This window comes from Vicugna pacos, chromosome 12 (assembly GCF_048564905.1).
Source record: "Vicugna pacos chromosome 12, VicPac4, whole genome shotgun sequence".
NCBI lineage: Eukaryota > Metazoa > Chordata > Mammalia > Artiodactyla > Camelidae > Vicugna > Vicugna pacos.
The window spans coordinates 57,811,443-57,829,903 of NC_132998.1; the positions used below are offsets into that span (position 1 = coordinate 57,811,443).

Below are 18,461 nucleotides of genomic sequence, written 5' to 3' on the forward strand. Positions count from 1 at the left end.
GCTTGGGGAGGGGCCCATACTCACACAGTCCACCACCATCTTGCCCAGTTCCTTGGCCCCAAAAACAGTCTTGGCCAGTTCCCAGGGGTTGCTGGGACGGAAGACGTCCACACAGGTCACAGGCACCTGTGGGGACCTCCCTGTCCCCAGGGAGACGACAATGGAGAGTTTCTTCACCTTGTTGCCCTGACCCTGTTGGGACAGGACCAGGTCAGAGGAGACCTTCCCCTCTGGGTAGGGGGCACCCAGGGGTAAGAGAGGCCCATGGCTGGGGCCCTGGGGGAGCATGAGGAGGGGCGACAGGCTCATGTGGCAAGAGCACAGCCCATGCTGCACCTCCTCTGCTTCGGATCAAGTTCTGCTGCCAATCTGCTGGGTGACCCTGGCAACCCACCTACCCAGGCTCCTCATCCACTTAGACGGATGATGTCTGAGGACCCCTTCCCATCCCACAGTCTCTCACTGATTCCTTCCTCCTCCAGGAAGCTTGCCCTGCCCCATCTGGCCCCTAGAGGGCGCTCGCCTCTCAGCTGCGTCACCTGGGGCTGCGTCATGACCCAAGGTTCTTGGTGATGACCGCAGTGATAAACACAGCCAGCAAGCATACAGCACGCACGCTCGAGGTCAGGTATGCCCTAAACACTTCACAGATAAGAATGCATGGATGCCTCACGACAGTCCCCAGGCTGGTACTATCAGTAGCCACACATAGTGGCTGAAGGGAAGCACAGGCAGAGTCAGGCCCCACCCAGAGGCCATGTACTGCACCCCCGCCTCTCCTACCACATGTGCCCACCTCTGCGCTAAGCTCCTTGGGCTGAGGGCTGCGGCTTTTCCTCTGAATCGCTGACTCTGCACTGCCTCATCCCCAAAGGCCTCAGGACCCCCTCCTCCATGAGCCCTTCTGAGCCTCAGGTCTCTCAGCAGAGGTGATGCTCTGGGCCCTCTGTCACAGCACCCAAAACACTTGGGTAAGTGTGTCCCTGCTTTGGACCATCTTCCCTAAATGTGAGTTTCCCAAGGGCAACCACATGTCTCCAGGCCAGGCTGTGTGGCTACACCTGCGACAGGAACACACTGGTATCAGGCTGCGCTCCCCGCAAACCGCAGATGTTGGTACTTAATCATAACGCTTCACCACCCAGTCCAGACTGGGCCTCAGAACCCCTCTTAGCACACTGCTTCAGGCAGCACTACCAATCAAGCGGGTTTAAGCGTGAGATAAAGTTGCTGTTGCGTGCAAATAAATGAACACATGAATAAAAGCCACTTGCTCTCCTAGGAGTCAGTCCTTAGAAAGGGTTGCCGATACAGGGCGGCTGTAGTGGGCGGTCACGTCCAGCTTCTCTGACCTGAGGCGGCTCTCACCTTGCGGATCATGTCCTGGTTGTACTCGTGGATCTCGGTCATGGCGTCCAGTGTGGGGTTGTTGGCCAGCAGCCCGCCATCCAGGAAGCGCCCGTTGGGCCGGAAGTAGGTGGGGGCTGCCCCACTGCTCCGGGCTGCCCGCCACACCAGCTGCTCTGGGGGTGGGAGATGAGGGGGCCCAGTGGCACATGAGATGTGCGCTTTGGACCTCAGGGTATGTGCGCATGTGTGCACGTGTGTGTGCATGTGGTGCTGCGGGAAGAGGGAGAGGCTGGGGACTCTTCAGAGGCAGGATCAGGACCGATGGCCATGCTGTCTGGCCCCGCCGTCCTGGAGGAAGGCAGGGTGCAGCCGAGGGCCTCCTCTGGCCTGCCCGAGCCCTGACGGCTGCCCGGCTCTGCCTGCCCTCAGCTGATACACTCTGGGAGACCAGGACAGGGGGTGGGACGGTGGTGGCCTGGGGGGACCTGGCAGCAAGCCTGTGACTCCCACCCACCACCCCACAGCCTCTCAGGCCAACAGCTCCCCACAGATGCATCACACATGGTTTTAACCTGAGGGATGAGTTGGAGGCTTTAGGTTAACATTCTGGTTGAAACGAGGCTCCCGTACACACTCTGGAGCCTCGTAATTCCGGAAGAGGTGGAGTTCAGCCGGCTGCCGGTCAGAGAGTGTCCCTGTCAGCATCACCCTGGAGAGAAACAAGGACCAGGACACTGAAGCCACTGACCCACCCACTCTTGGCAATCCACCTATGGCAATTTTCGTCCAAACTGCAGATGCACTAATCCTTAAACTTGGCAATCCTACTTCTGGGACGCCATCCACACATGTGGGAGATGGGCACGCACTATTAATGGCATGGGTTGTTCAATGCCCCGCAGTTCCCCTGCACAGTGGGGTCCATGTCACAGCAGAACAATGTAGGAAGTGCTTCACATACTGATGGGTGGTGAGCACCAAGACTTACGGTGAAGTGGGAAAAGCAAGGTTCAGGACAGTGTGTGTAGTATGCCACCATTTATTTAAAAACAAAACCAAAATGACCCTAAGTACCTATTTCCTTGGTCAGAGGGTAACTCCAAAAGGACCCATGTGCAGAACCTGGCAATAGTGAGTTGCCTCTGGGGCAGGGGACTGCTTGGTGGCTGCAGCTCCGGGACCGGAGTTGGGGGGAGACTTTTCAGCATATCACCTTTGATACCTTGCCAATGTTCTACCATGTGCGTCTATGATCTATTAAAGAAGACTCTCGCTTGTCTCGAGAGACACAGGTGTCCTTAAATACTGCAGGGAGGGTAGACTGGCACAGCCCTGGAAACTAATACGTATTCAGACTCTTACAAAGGTCCTGGCTCTTTGATCTGGGAATTCCAATTTGGGAAATCTATTCTAAAGGATTACTCTTAGTCACAATGAAAGCTTTTGGTTTAAGGCTACTCATGCAGTGTAATTTATTAGAGTGAAAAATGAGTGATCTAAAAGAAAACAATAGAAGCGAGTGACTAACAACGGGATGTTTTGCAGCCATTCCAAATTATGCTCGCAAGGAGTTCAGACTAACACAGAAATGTGTTTGTTACACTGAAAAATATAAAGGAAAGGGAACAAAAAACTCTGCAGAGGAAAAATAAAAGATTAGTTTTCCACTTCTGAGAATATCGTGGAAAGGTTATTTGAACAACCCTTCCACTGAACAATAAATTAAATGCTGGGGAAAATTTTTTTTAATTTTAAAAGCACAGATGATCTTATATGATAGAAAGGAAAGACCAGGGTAAACTCTGAGGATGAGCACAAACCCAGAGACGTAAACGGAGCACAGACCCAGCTTTGACCTGAAGACAGACACCAAACTGCCAATCTGAACTTCACTGCTGATGGCCTCGGGGGGCCAGGGGGCCAGAAGTCAAAGCCCAGGGCCCACTAAAGGTTAGGGATTTAATGGGAGGCCCTCCCCACATGAGGTTGTAACTCCAAAGGGCTACCCCTTTAGATAATGGTACACCAGAAATAAGCTTGCTCCTTTCCCATCCCTGGAGGTTGTAAAGAAAATTGCCTGGCAGTGGACAAAGGAGGGAGAAAAAAAATCCCTGAAAATGTATAACCACAAACTAACACTTCTGTCAATTTGTGGTCTAAATTCGTATCATCTGGGGGGAAGTTCCAAAACCTTCATGCCAAGAATTTAGTTACAGTGGCCCTGGTTGGTAGTGTATGTGGGTACCTCGAAGAGATAACACAAGACACTCTGGAGAAGATACCCTCATTCTAGGCCTCACAGAATCTGCACATATTATTTTTCAGCACTAAGGAACACCACACAGTTCCAAAAAGAGTGGAGGGGTATACAACAGGCACATCATGGATGAGAATCAGCATAAACCAACACAAATCCTGAAACATACCTACATAGACATTAGTTATTTGAATCCCCAAATGAAGATGATAAAACAGGTATGCTTACAATGTTTAATGACATCAAAGACAAGCTTATTATTATTATTATTATTATTATTCCCTAAATAATATATTTAGGGAATAGAAAACTACAAGTAATGGCCTAGAAGATTTTAAGAAAAACAAAGAGTACTTCTAGAAATTAAAGAATAAAATAAAATAAGAAACTCAGTGAATAGGTTAAATGGAAAATCAGATAAAGCTAAAGAGAGAATTAGTGAATTAGAAAATAGGTAAGAAGAAATTATCCAGAATGCACCTCAGAGAGACAAAATGAAAGCATATACAGGAGAAGTTAAAAGACATGAAAGATAGAAAAGCTCTAACATTTTAAGTTGGAGTTTCATAAGGAGAGGAGAGAGAAAATTAGGTAGAGGCAAGGGTAAACAGATAATGACTAGGGCCTCCAGAAATGAAGACACCAATCCAAAGATTCAAGAAGACCAAAAAAATCCCATGCAGGATAAATGAGAAGGAATTCATATCTAGAGATAACATAGTGTAACTACAGAGCACCAAAAACAAACAAACACATAAATAAAAGCATCCAGAGAGAACAGACCACTTACTTTCAAAGAAGTAAGAGTTAAACTGAAATTGACTTTGGAAGTGCAACAATGGATGCTAAAAGATAATGATATTTTTCATGTTCTACAAGAAAATCATCAGCCTAGAATTCTATACTCAACAAGAATAAGAGAGAAATAAAAGAATGTTCAATTGATGAGGATGAAATAAAACTAGTGTCAAATGATGAGAGTGAAAGCAAGCTATCTGCAGACAATTTTGCTAGTGGAGAATTCACTACCTGCAGATCATCTCTATGGAAAAGTCAAAAGAATATACTGTAGGCAGAAGGAAGGCAGTCACAGATGGAAGTCTGGAATGCAGGAAAGAATGTAAAGCAAAGAAACGATACACATATATCCATATAAATACACATATGCACACACATACACATACACACATACGTACCCAATGGTACAGCTAGAGCCAGCTCATACTGGTTGTGAGAACCTATTGTTAAATCTCATCAGCTGGTTGTTAAACTGTTGGTAGCTTGAGATTGGCCAAGGTGGGAGTATTTATGCCATGGGAGCTGGCAAACACCATAGATCAGGGCTTTCCCCTGCCCAGAGATCTGGTTTACTAGCATGCCACTTGATAAATATAAATAAACATCAACTTCAAAAAACAATAACAATGTCTCGTGAGGTTTCAAAAAGCAAGATAGATTTAAAATACAAAAAGTAACTATAAATAAGATGGAGGAAGGAATATGGAATTAGAGCATTTAAAAATCATTGATTATCTAAGGGGAGGCTAATAGTATCAATTAAATTTAGACTTCTATAACATACACTGAAAAGAAAACAGAAATGAGCATATAAATTTGAAACTACTGGGGTTGGGGTGGAATGTAATGATTAAAACTATTCAGTAAATCCAAAAGAAGGCAAGAAAGAGAAAAAGAAACACAGAACAAAATAGGATAGCATATATCAGCCCAAATATACCAGCAATTCCGTAAATATAAATGGATCAGCTCTATAAACTGCGAGATTAACTATATGAAGTTTCTGATAGTCAAGCCAATCTGCTAAACCAGACTTAACAAATTAGTTAATTTTTGGAAGTATATTATTATGCATTAAAAAGCTATAAATGGACTCAATGCATAGATTAGATAAAGAACAAATCAACTCTAGGTAATTCACAAGAGAGACATCTAAAACATAAGGATTAAAGGAGGTTAAATTAAAGCATGACCACAGACATACCATGCAAACACAGCCAAAGAACATTAGTGTAGCTATACTAACATCAGACAAAATAGACATTAAAGTAAAAAGGACTTTTTAGAGATAAAGAGGGCTGCTTCATGATAATAAAAGGTCCACTGATATGCACTGAACAGCATAGTGTCAAAATATTCATGTAAAAACTGACAGAAGTAAAGAGTGAAAAGGCACATCCGCACAGTGGAAGAGTTCAATGCAGATCTTTCAGTAACTGGCAGAAGTGGACAAAAAATTAGTACAGATACAGAAGAACTGAAAATTTTTAACAGCGTTCCTAGCCAACATGATTTAATTGACACATGCAGATATCGGCACTCAACAAATGAAGAATCCATCCTCTTTTAAATTACACATGGGATATCTACAAACACTGAATATAGAAGGCTGCAAACCCCACTATGGAAAACAGTGTGGAGATTCCTCAAAAGACTAGGAATAGACTTACCATATGACCCAGGAATCCCACTCCTGGGCTTGTACCCAGAAGGAAATCTACTTCAGGATGACACCTGCACCCCAATGTTCATAGCAGCACTATCTACAATAGCCAAAACATGGAAACAGCCTAAATGTCCATCAACAGGTGACTGGATAAAGAAGAGGTGGTATATTTATACAATGGAATACTACTCAGCCATAAAAACCGACAACATAATGCCATTTGCAGCAACATGGATGCTCCTGGAGAATGTCATTCTAAGTGAAGTAAGCCAGAAAGAGAAAGAAAAATACCATATGAGATCGCTCATATGTGGAATCTAAAAAACAAAAACAAACAAACAAACAAAAACAAAGCATAAATACAGGACAGAAATAGACTCATGGACAGAGAATACAGACTTGTGGTTACCAGGGGGGTAGAGGGTGGGAAGGGATAGACTGGGATTTCAAAATTGTAGAATAGATAAACAAGATTACACTGTATAGCATAGGGAAATATACACAAAATGTTATGATAAATCAGAGAAAAAAATGTGACAATGAGTGTGTATATGTTCATGAATGACTGAAAGATTGTGCTGAACACTGGAATTTGACACAACACTGTAAAATGATTATAAATCAATAAAAAATGTTAAAAAAAAAAAAGAAGGCTGCAAACCAAGTCTCTACAAATTTTAAAGCACCAAAATCAAACAGAGCATATCCCCTGGCCACAAAACAATTAATAACGAAAAGACAACTAGAAAATCCCTAAGTTTAGAAATTGTGAAGTGCCATTTTTAATACCTTATGGTTTAAAAATTATAATAAAAATTAGAAAATATTTTGAAATGAACAGTCATAAACGTGATAATGAGATGTAATTAAAGCAGTACTTGGAGGAAATTGTTTAGATTTACATACACACACACATATACACACATATATAAGATATACACATATATTATATAGCAGAACAAAAGAAAGGCCAAAAAAAAATCAATGAGCGAAACATTTACTTCAAGAAGTTCAACAACTCAATAAACCCAAAGAAAGTACAAGAAGGAACAGATATGTAAGGGCAGAAATTAATGAAACCAAAAGTGTACATACAATAAAGAGCCAATAAATAGCCAGTCCAAAGTTGGGTTTTTAAAAGACCAATCCAATCAAAAAACCTGTGGTAGCAATACTGATAAAATGAAAAGAGGGGGTGTAAATAATCAGGAATGACAAGAGAGCCACCACAACAGATCCTGAGGACATTAAAGATAGTAAGAGAATTTTTTACCAACTCGATGCCAATAAATCTGAAGATTTATATAAAATGGACATATTACTAGAAAAACATAACTTAACCAAAACTAAACTCAAAAAGATGTTCAGAAGCCCTGGACAGTCTTATAACCCTTAAAGAAATGAATTCCATCATTAAAAATCTCCCCACCAAGCAAACTCCAGGCCTAAATGACCTCACTGGCAAGTTCTACCAAATATTCAAGGAAGAAGTAGAATCACTATTATACTAACTCTTCTGGGAAATAGAAAAAGAAGAAACACTTCCCCTAAACCAAAACCCTGCAACCTAAAAATGGGAATAAACAGGTCAATCTCACTCACGAACATGGATACAAAAATCCTAAACAAAATATTAGCCAGTTGAGCCTGTCAGAATCCTCTCTGTACAAGGTACCGGAAATTGAAAGCAGGGACTCAAACAGTTCTGTGTACACCCGTGTGCACAGAAGCACTGTTCACAATAGCTAATAGGTGGAAATGAACCAAACGTCCATCAACAGATGAATGGATAAACAAGATGTGGTCTTTATGGGCAATGGAATATTATTCCGTGTTAAAAAGGATGGAAATTCTGTCACATGCTACAATATGGATGAAACTTGGACACATTATGCTGAGTGAAATAAGCCAGTCACAAACTGACAAATACTGCATGATCCACTTGCATGAGGTACTTCGAGGAGTCAAACTCATGGAGACAGAAAGTACAATGAGGGCTTCCAGGGGCTGGGGGAGGGGAGGAATGGGGATCTGCTGTTTAACGGGTACAGGGTTTCAGTTGTGCAAGATGAAAGAGGTCAGGAGATCAGTTGCAGAACATTGTGAATATACTTAACACTACTGAATTGTACATTTAAAAATGGTTAAGGTGAAAAAAATGATTAAGATAGTAAATGTTATGTGTATTTTCCCCAAACTAACATTTTAAAAATAAATGGTATTTCTAAATACCAGCTACAATTAGAAAATAAAATGTTTTAAAATGTGTAGTTTACAGTAGCACAAAAACATACGCAGCACCTAATAAAAATCACAGCTGTGTAAGATCACTATGGATAAAATTGTAACACCGCACTGGGAAATTTTAGACAAATGGAATGTTTTAGTTCTCTAATTGGAAGACTTGGTGTTTTAAGATGTCAATTCTCCTCTAAATAAGCTTACAGATTCAGTGTAATCTCAATCAAAATCCCAACGGGATTTGCTTTTCTGTGGAATTTGACAGTCTGATTCTACAAATTCTATGGAAGTACAAATAGCAACAAGTAAGCCATATCTCACGCCATTTCTACGTGCGAGGTGCTTTTTACGTGCTCTATAAATAGAACTATTATTACTCCTCAAGAAAACCCCAGGAAGCAGGTAGTGTATTATTCCCATTGTCGAGAAAAGGAAACTTCAGGGTACATGCTCTTAACCACTTCTCTAAAGGGCCTCCAAGAATAGCCTTGAAGGAGGGCAAGGTGGGAAGCCCTGCTATGAACTTGTTTTAAACGCTGTAGAATTAGGGCTCTGCAACCAAAACCAGTCCCAGGAAGGACCCTTGACCCACGGCTGAGGAAGTGAGACCTGCGATGCGGATGGAAAGACTGACTTTTCGCAGGTGAGGCTGGGGAAACTGGTTATTCATGTGGAAAACAGGAAATTGGATCTCTCCTAATACAATAATCAATTCCAGGTTGATAAAAGACCTAAACAGGAGAGGCAGATCTAGAGAGCGCCCTGACCCGACACAGGAAAGTAGCTTCCTGTCTCAGGTTAAGGAAGGGTTCTTGAATGGACATGAAAAACACAAACGATAAAAAAGGAAAACACTTATAAATTCTACTGCATTAAGAACATCTGTTCATTATCAAAACACCACCAGGAGAGTGAAAAGACAAGCCTAGAGTGGGAGAAGAGATTTCAAATTCATGTATCCATCAAGGGACTAGTTTTCAAAATATAAAAAAGGTCATTGAGATGCTGCAAAACCCCAAAATCACACAGCACAATTTTGCCAAAAATGGGTAAAACACTTGAACAGGAACTTTACAAAAGAGGAAATCCAAATGGCCTTTAAACTTATGAAAAAGTGTTCAACCTCATGAGTAATGAGGAAAATAAAAATTCCAACCAACAGAGACATTATCTTATACCCCTCGCCCCAGATTTAGAAAGGTAAAAATATTTGATAATAAGCAATGTTAGCAAGAATGCAGAGCACCAGGAACTCTCAAAGATGGTTAATGGGAGTGAAAACAGAAACCACCACTTTGGAAAACAGTTAAGCCGAATCTAAGAGTTGAGGCCATGCATCCTCCAAGACTCCACAGCTCTACTCCTAGGTGTGTGCCTGACATGGTCAGAAAACAAGTCCCAGAATGTTTGCTGCAGACTCAAGGGGGCCAAACTGGAAACAACCCAAGTGTCCATCAAAGGTATTTGGAGCAATAAACTGTGGGATGTAGTCATATGAGCAACAAGAACGAATGAAACCCAGTTTCATCCAACAGCAGGGACCACGATGACAAATTGATGGCATTGATGGGAAGAAAGACAGCACGCAAAATGTTTCTGTCCAAGCCCAGAGATGGGCAGGATCGAAACCATGCTCAGGGATGCATTCAGTGGTGAAACTACACAGAAAATCCAGGATGTCTGGTTCACACCAGTCAGGAGAGAAGATACCCTGTTGGGGGCAGGGAGCAGGAGCTGTGATGGGGGCTGAGCACACACTAAAGGGGCTTTTGGACTTGGCTGATGGTCATATGTGGGTGTTTGCTTTAGAGTTATTCATTGAACTGTTTTATGTACTTTTCTAAATATATGTTCTATTTCACCGTTAAAAGGAAAAGAATGTCTAAATAAACAAAAAAATTTTTTAACATTATCTTTTGGTTAATAAATCATGGATGATATTTTCCTCTTTTTACTTTTCATATCTTCCAATTTTTCTTAAAAGACTATGTATTACTCTTAAATGAAAAAAAGCGTTATTATCAAAAGAAATCCTCTTAACCCCACTAGGGCTCGCTCACACTTCACCCCTTCCTGACCACCGTGTCCACAGTCCTTTCTCCCTCTTGCTCCCACAGATAATCAGGCAGTTGCTGGGCACTTTTCAGGGGCCTGCTCTGGGGCAGACACCATGCTAGATGCTGGGGCTACACGGAAAACAAGGCAGTCATGTTCCTGCTTCAGGGAGCTCAGAGTCTGGGAGGCGGGCTAGGCATTAGACAGACAATAAAGTAATTCCAGGATGGGAAATAAATACTACAAAGACAAGGTGGTGCTGAAGGCTCTTCTGGAACCTCTTAAGCACATGGTGCCTTGCGTGGCTGCCATTTTTTTCAGGTCACTTATCTCCTAGCCAGATTGGAAGCCTTTCCGCCTGATGCTGCATCACCCCATGACTCACAGGCATGTGCACACACACAAACACACACGCAGACGCGCACATACACACACACACAGTGCCGGGGGTCGGGGCAGAGCCGTGCTCAGCAAGCCTGTGTGCGGTAGATGAGAACCGACCCACTCTGACCCAGGGATGTGCTGTTCGGGTGGAAAAATATCAGACACAGGTTGAGGATCTTCTGCACCTGTGCTCCCCCTCCCCGCAGCTTTAATCAGACCAGGGGAGGGGGCCCTCTGCCCCAGTAACAGTGAAGGGGTGCACAGCTGGGACCAAGCCACGATGCTCCCAGCGAGGAGGCTTACTTGGGTTTCTTGACGTCCGTCATCTTGGTGTGCTCTCCAAACTCCCGCTTCAGGAACTCCTCCAGGGGCCCCGACTCGTAGGGCCGCGAGCCCCGGAACACCTCATCCTTCATGCGAAAGTACACACCACGCATGTAGGCCATGGACTTGCCTAGGAACAAGGGGGTCGGAGGTGGGGAGAGACACGAGGGCCGCCCCCCGCAGACGGCTGCGCACAGGCCGGCTGCGGGAACCAGAGGGACGGATTTACAAGGCACGGACCAAGCTGGGGCGCCTGGGACCCTCCTGTGCAACTTCCCACACAGGCAGGGACCCCCTTCAGCAGCGCCTAGGTTTGATATTTCATTTGGTATTCGTAATTTTGTATTATTTTCCTTGAAGAAGGGCCCTGAAAGTGTAAAAGCTTGTAAATCTAGATCCACCCTGTTGGTCACAGAATAGAAGGAACAGCCCTGTCCTGTGAGCCTCCCAGAACAGATGGGGGTCAAAGGCGCCTCACCCAGGCCAGAGGTGTGCGTGCGGAGGCTGTGGAGAGGGGAGCTTCTGCCCGCATGAGAGGCTGAACTAGCCTCCAGCCCATCACTAGCCACCCCCTGCCCCCCAGCCCTGCTCCTTCCGCCCTCAGACTCCAGCACCCTCGGCTGCCCCACGAAGGGCTTACGAGCCCTCCCCTCCCCTATGACCCTCTCTGCAATGCCCTGAAAATAAACCCAGCCCAATTCAAGGGCAGGTCTCAGGCCCACTGATCCTGGCCCCCAGGCCCAGGGGCTGCCCTCACTGTGCAGAATGGCCAGGGCCAGGATGCCCCCCGTGCTGGTCCCTGCCACCCAGTCAAAGAGGTCCTTGGTGGCAATGCCCGAGGCCTTCTCGATGGCGATGAGGAGCTGGATGATCACCAGGCCTTTCACGCCCCCTCCGTCCAGGCAGAGCAGGTGGTCATGGCTGCAGTGGGGACAGCAATGGGAGAGAAGAGGGACCCCTTACAGCCTGGCACTTGGCACACAGTGTCCCTGAGCATCTTTACCGCGGCAGCCACGTGAGTATGGGGAGACCAAGGCCCTTGGAGTGGAGCTCGCTTGCTACCGGGGCCATGGGGAGGGAGCAGTGAAGTCAGTACAGGAATAAACACAGTATTTCAGGAGGTGGAAAGTGCAAGAGAGAAAGATAAAGGAAGGTAAGTGCAGCAGAGGGGCAGGGAAGGCCTCACTGGCCAGGTGTCACCTCAGCAGACACCTGGATCTGTCTAGCCAACTCTGGATGGTGCACTCCCTAAGGGCAGCCATTGGGTTTTGCTCAGATCCAGATCCCCAGTCCGTAAAAAGAAGTTGTGGTATATTTATACAATGGAATACTACTCGTCCATAAAAAATAATAAAATAATGCCATTTGCAGCAACATGGATAGATCTGGAGATTGTCATTCTAAGTGAAATAAGCTAGAAAGAAAGAAAAATACCATATGATATGACTTATATGTGGAAACAAACAAAAAAAAAGAGACAAACGAACTTACTTGCAAAACAGAAACACTCTCAGACATAGAGAACAAACTTGTGGTTACAGTGGCAGGGGAAGGAGGATAGGGAGTAAGTTGGTAGTTATAGAGATTTGCAGATACTAACTGATACATAAAGAATAGATAAACAACAAGTTCATGCCATGTAGCGCAGGGAACTATATTCGATATCTTGCAGTAACTTATGGTAAAAAAGAATATGAAAATGAATATATGTATGTTCATGTATGATGAAGCATTGTGCTGTATACCAGAAATTGACACATTGTAAACTGACTATACTTCAATAAATAAATAAATATAAATATAAATAAATAAATATATATTTAAAAAATATATATATACACACAAACAGATCCCCAGTCCCAGCCCTGATAAATGTCTGTTGGAATTAAGCAGGGCTGGGGGGAAGGGCTGGTCTGCAGCTGCAACAAACAGGTGAGATGGCAGGAAGGTCAGGCCCCACCACCCAGGTGGGAGCTGCAGAGGAGCCGGGGGCAGGGAGGAAGGACCATCTATATGTCAGGAGCCGTGAGGAGTTTCTACCAGCATGAACTCACTTAAATATCCCAAACCCCTTCAAGGTGGGCACTCCCTGTTACCCGGTGCATATCTATAAGGGTTAAGCTCAGAAGTTAGATGGTCGCCCAAAGTCACACAGGTGGATCTGGACCCGGGTCTGCTGACTCCTGGGTCACACGTCTCCAAGCCAACCTGACCCGTCTCCCCCGGTCTCACCATGCCCAGTCCCCACAGGAGAAGGCCTCCACAGTCTGTGCTCAGACCTGGAACCTTCCTTCTGGTCTCCTCTTCTCTCCATCTCAGCTTAGATGTTACCACTGAGAAGCCTGCCCGATGCCAGCGGGACCCTCCTGCTCAGCCTGCTCCTGCTCCGCCCACTTCCTTGGTGCAGAGCCCGTCACTTCCACAAGTAATCACTTTTGGTCCCTTGTTTACTGCTTTTCTTTCCCCACTGAGGGCAGGGATCGGCTCTGCTCAGTGCAGCGCTGCTTATCCAGCGCACACGGGAAGCTCCCCACAGACACTCAGCTGGTAAATGAAGGAGACCATGAGACCCACCTCCGGGGTCCTTCATCTTTTCCTGGACAGGCTGCCCAGCCCCACAGGAAGCCCAGAGAGGCACAGCCCTGCAAGGCCCCTGACCAGGAAGGCTGGAGCAAACAGGCAGGAGACCTTTCTGAGGATGTGTGGCTGGTAATGGAGGAATTGACCCAGAGGGAGCAGGGCTGAGCTGAGTGGCTCTCAGATCCTGCGTGGGGAGGTCCCCACAGAAGTGTCCTGACTCTTGCCTCAGCCTCCCTCCAGGAGGGCACCCAGGCTTATCCACACTCCCCTGGTCCTGCTGGAGAAACTGCCTCCTCCCTCCTCCTACTGGTCGGGACATGTCCATCCTCTTTCTGGTAACTTCCTTGGCCCCTGCACAGGGGTATGTGTGGAGAGGGCACTGTGTAGTGGAGGGGAAGGATGAGGAGGCTGTAAAATAGGGGAGGTGCCCCCCCAGGGCACACATTACAGGGTGGTGGAGGAAACGAGTGGGCTACACCAAGAAGAAGCCGATCCTTCAGGCGAGGAGAGGCAGAGCCACGCGATGCGGCTGCCTGGCCCTGGGATCAGGGGCTGCACCTGTTTCCAGGAGGAGAGAGCTTTCCCTGCAGAAATACAGCTGGGAGAAGCCTGCAGTAGCAGAAAGGGCATGGACTCGGAAGACCTGGGCTGAGACTGCTCTGAAACTCACTCCGTGCACCCTTACCCTCTCAGGGACTCAAGTTCTGCATTTGCAAAATAAGGTGACTAATGCCTCCCTAGGAAGGCTGTTAGGAAAGCAGCATAGTAATAAACAGACAACAAATGAACCACCTCTGTTATTAAAGGGAGGGTGGAGAGACCACAGCCCATAGGAAGCATGCTTGTCCTGGTGATGCGCCAGGCCGGCGGGCACTGATTCTGGGCACCAGGGACTGTCCTCAAGTACACGGCTTGGGCTTCTTCTCTTTGTGCCCATCACCCAGGCCTGCCTCCTAGAACAGGCCTGGATATTCAGCAGGTGTTGGGAAATCAGCCCACCCAACTAGCTCTCGGAGGGAGGCGGGGTAAGGAGTGAGTGGATCAGAGGGAAGCAGGCTGAGCATCGTGGCAGCTGTGGACTCTCTCCAGAGGAGATCTGGACCATCTCCGCCGACAATCCATGACACGGTCGGGGAGAGGAGGGACAGGGCCGCAGCCAGCTCCGTCCTGTGACCCGGGGGCCTGCAGGGTGACTGATGGAGGAGCAGACCAGGCCCTCTGAAGACTCAAGTCTCTTTGCTGTGAACTGCAGAGGGCGCGAGCTACCTTGCAGAGCCAGGGGCAGACTAGACAAAAGCCCTGAGCCTCCTGAGGGGCCCCCAGGAGAGGCCTCGTGCCTGTGCCCCACCCCCCTTCCCTCCTCCACTTACGTCCGCTTCTCATCCCTCATGGAGCTCAGGATGAAGGCTGGCTTCCGGGCCCGGGAGATGTGCACGAGGTCCTGCAGTTCTGCGAGGCACAGGGCAGGGTGGGCTGGGGCCAGGCAGAGGCAGGGCCCCCGCCACCCTGTGGGTCCTGAGGGCAAATCTGGAGCTGGGGCCTCACCCCACTGTCCCTAGCAGGAGCATCTGCCTCCTGCCCCCAGGAAGGGCTCTTTGTCCCAGGATAAAGCTGAGCCAGAGGCCACAGGCCCCTCAGGGAGAGAGGCTGGAGATCAGAGGGGAGCCCACTGCTCTGGGAATGGCCCCGCATCCTGCCCAGCCAGCTCCCGATTCTTCTCAATGTTTTCCTCCCGAAGCCCTGAAGCACAAGCACCCCTGACATGTCCTCTGTTTGCAGCTCACAAAGCGTTTCTTCGTGCAGGGGGGCCAGTGCTGCTGACAGCCACCATCACCAGAACCATCAACCCCAATTTATACGAGGCTCAAAGCCGTTACACAACTCATCCAAGGTCATTAAGCCAAAAAGGCTGAGTTAGGACATTCCTCAGGGTTTAACTCCATGAAGGCATGGAGACCTCCCTCCTCTCTTTAGATGCCTCTTGTCCTGATCCAGGTCTGGAAACTTCCTCTGCTGCCTCAGATCGGATGCACCCATTCAAGGCGCCCGTGTTTTCCCCTGTGCCCAAAGCCCACCCTGTGCCCACCCCATGGATTAGCCGCCCTCCTGACGAGCAGTGCGGCCCCAGGTGGTCTGGCTCAGCAGTGCCACATCCTCTGGATGCTGATGGGCACCCCCCGACCACTGTGCACGGAGACTAGAAGCAGCAAAGCAGGAAGGCAGCCTGCCAGGCGGTGTCTCCCGCTCGCCAGGGCAAGTGGCCAGAGAGTGGGCGAGAGGAGCGGGAGACTGGCCGGGAGAGGCGGTGGACAGAGCGCCAGGGGGAGGTTTATGCAGCTGAGAAAAAGGGGACGAGGGGACTAGAGCTGCAGCTAAAGTCAGGGTCCAGTGGGCTCTGTGGCCCCTCTAGGCCCAGGGCATTACCCATCTGACGCCGGGCCCCAGGCCCACCATCCAGCCTGGCTTGGGTGGCTGACTGCCTGTAAAATTGAGAGATTAAGATGGGGGGCAGGTCCTGGGTGGGGATGGGCAAGGGGAGAAGAGAGATGGGCCCAGAAGGACTAACTGTGGCTGCCTGCTCTGCCTGTCCTGCGCTCCAGGCTTGGCTGGGCTATGCTGGCTGGAGGTGCTGGTGTCTGTTTCCCCAAGAGTTTTAAAAAGTTGCCAGTTTGCCAAGGGATCAGTCCCTGACAGCCCTGTTCAGGGGACCCCACTCCCAATCGATCCAGGGCCCTGGGTGGGCCAGCCCACAGAAAGCCCAGGGGCCATCTCCTCAGGGGCCGTCTCCAAGGGCACCAAAGATACACGAGGTGGATGCTGGTTGCCCGGCCAGTAGGTCACCGAAGGAGCAGAGAAGTGGAGCACACAGGCCCCAGGCCTGATGGAGATTCAGCAGCGTGGCAGGAAGGCTGCCTTCTGCCTTGGGGCCTCGTTTCTTCCCCATCAAGGACTGCTCTGACCCAGGGGCCTGGGAGCCAGGTGGAGAGGAGGGAAGTGGGAGGGGAAAGGCCTACCTAGGTTGTTTAAGCTGATCGGTGGGGGCTGAGATCTTTCCAAGGAGAAGAAGGAATGCTGCGTTGTCGCGGAGCACTGCTCCGCGGAGACCCCTTGGAGGAGTGGGGAGCGGTAGTCGGCCCCTACGGTTCTCAGCAGAGTTAAGAGCGCCTTCCTGGTGACAACTTGTCATGGTTTGGGGAAGGAGGAGATCGCACAGGATCATAAATTATGTCACATGCCAGTGAGAGGTCCCTCCTTTCCACACACGGCCCCCTCTCCCAGGCCACCTGGGTGTGTGTGGGATCGGGGCCCAGTTCCACTCCAGTCTGTTACATCCAAAGCAGCCTCCTGGGGCCAGGGAGGGCCCTGGGGGCCGGCCATGAAATACGGAAGGAGGTTGGTGTTGCCTGGCCCGAATATTTGAGGGTCTCCCTTTTCCTTCTGTGCCAGTCAAGAAAGCAGGACTCCCACTGCCATGTTCAGCAACTCTCCAAGCTTTCAGGGCTCCAAGGGGATGAACCAGCCAGTGGGCGTTTACTCCCAGCTAACGGATGGGATAACTGAAAACGCACATGTGCGCACACGCGCACACACGCCCGCTTGCGCACGCTATCGGGTACACAACCGCAGCAAACTCCACAGCTCCCCGAGACCCTCCAGGGGGGCCTCCAGCTTCTTATAAGGAGGATCTGCTCTTTCCAGCCCCAAAGCCAAGGCTCACGGAGAGACATGCAACACATGCACCGGCCTGTGGCTAATCTTGCAAGTGGTTCCATCAAGAGTAGGGAAGAGGGTTGTTGCTGCTGCCAACCCCCGAACCCCTAGAGTCTTGGCACCCTGAGGCGGGATAGGGGGTTGCAAAGAAGACTGGTTTGGCAACTCCCAGCCCCAACCGGTGGCCTCCATCTAGCAGTCAGGGCCCCTGTTCTTGGAAAAGGAAGCCTGCCCTCTGGGCCTCCCAGGTGCTTCCAGGTGCCACTCCAGGCACAGAGCAACTAGGGGTGGGTAAGGACAGGATGCTGGCACCTTATGGCCGGGACTTCCCTCCTTCCCAGTCCCTGTACCCCCAACCCACTGCTGCCCAATCCTGGTCCCAGACTGGAGAGCACGTACGTCTGCTGATCTTAGAGGCTACGAATGCAGGAGTTTCCCCAGAGTCATTCGGGGTGTCCACCTCTGCCCCAAACACAATGAGGGCCTTGACCATCTCCACGTTGTCTTTCTGTTGGGGACAGAGGGAGGAGGGGAAATATACAACAGCTCAGGGAAATGAAGAATAAAAGGACCCCGATCTCCTCCCCTTTAAACATCAACTCGGTGGGCCTCTCACCAGCACAAGGAGAGACCCTGGAACCCTTCTGACCCCCACCCACAGTTGATTCTGTATTCCAAAGTCTACAGTTTGAAGGCCAGTGCCCTGATACACAGGCTTAAAAGTATCCCCAGGTGAGGGTTTAATAACCCAGGCAGAAACTGGAAGTGAGCCACCCAGCCCCAAGCCCCGCCAGCTCCTTCCCAAAGGAAGCAATGCATCTATGACCCCTGAGCCAGGAGCCAAAGGGTCAGTCCTGATGGCTTTCAGGAGTAGCAGGAGTGGGTGAGCAAGGAAATAAAAGCTGTCCTGCCCATCGAGCCCAGGGGGCCAGTTCTGGGGGAGGAATCGAGAACATGTCCTTCCTAACGGCATCTCCCCTCCGCACAGCAAGCGCAGGGAACGTCTGGAGGCTGGGCAGTGGGGCCAGAGGGGCACGGTTTCCCAGGACAAACCAACAGACTGGCTGCCGGGAGACCTGGGCGCTGGTCCTATCA

At 48.6% G+C, this 18,461-nt stretch overlaps 1 protein-coding gene across 9 annotated transcripts in view; it reads right to left on the reverse strand.

The window, feature by feature from the left end:
* PLA2G6 (phospholipase A2 group VI) overlaps positions 1–18,461 on the reverse strand; it is a 50,403-nt gene that overhangs the window by 1,554 nt on the left and 30,388 nt on the right. For 5 of the 9 annotated variants that reach the window (XM_031671726.2, XM_031671725.2, XM_072973504.1 and 2 more), the window contains 7 exons: positions 17,766–17,874; positions 16,670–16,834; positions 15,026–15,104; positions 11,055–11,996; positions 1,923–2,059; positions 1,369–1,523; positions 25–192 (listed from right to left, as the gene is read on the reverse strand). In XM_031671726.2, coding sequence (XP_031527586.1) covers positions 25–192; positions 1,369–1,523; positions 1,923–2,059; positions 11,055–11,996; positions 15,026–15,104; positions 16,670–16,834; positions 17,766–17,874 — 1,755 coding nt within the window. The remainder of the gene's footprint in view (positions 1–24; positions 193–1,368; positions 1,524–1,922; positions 2,060–11,054; positions 11,997–15,025; positions 15,105–16,669; positions 16,835–17,765; positions 17,875–18,461) is intronic. The other 4 variants (XM_006207078.4, XM_015241615.3, XM_072973505.1 and 1 more) reach the window with 3 other exon arrangements.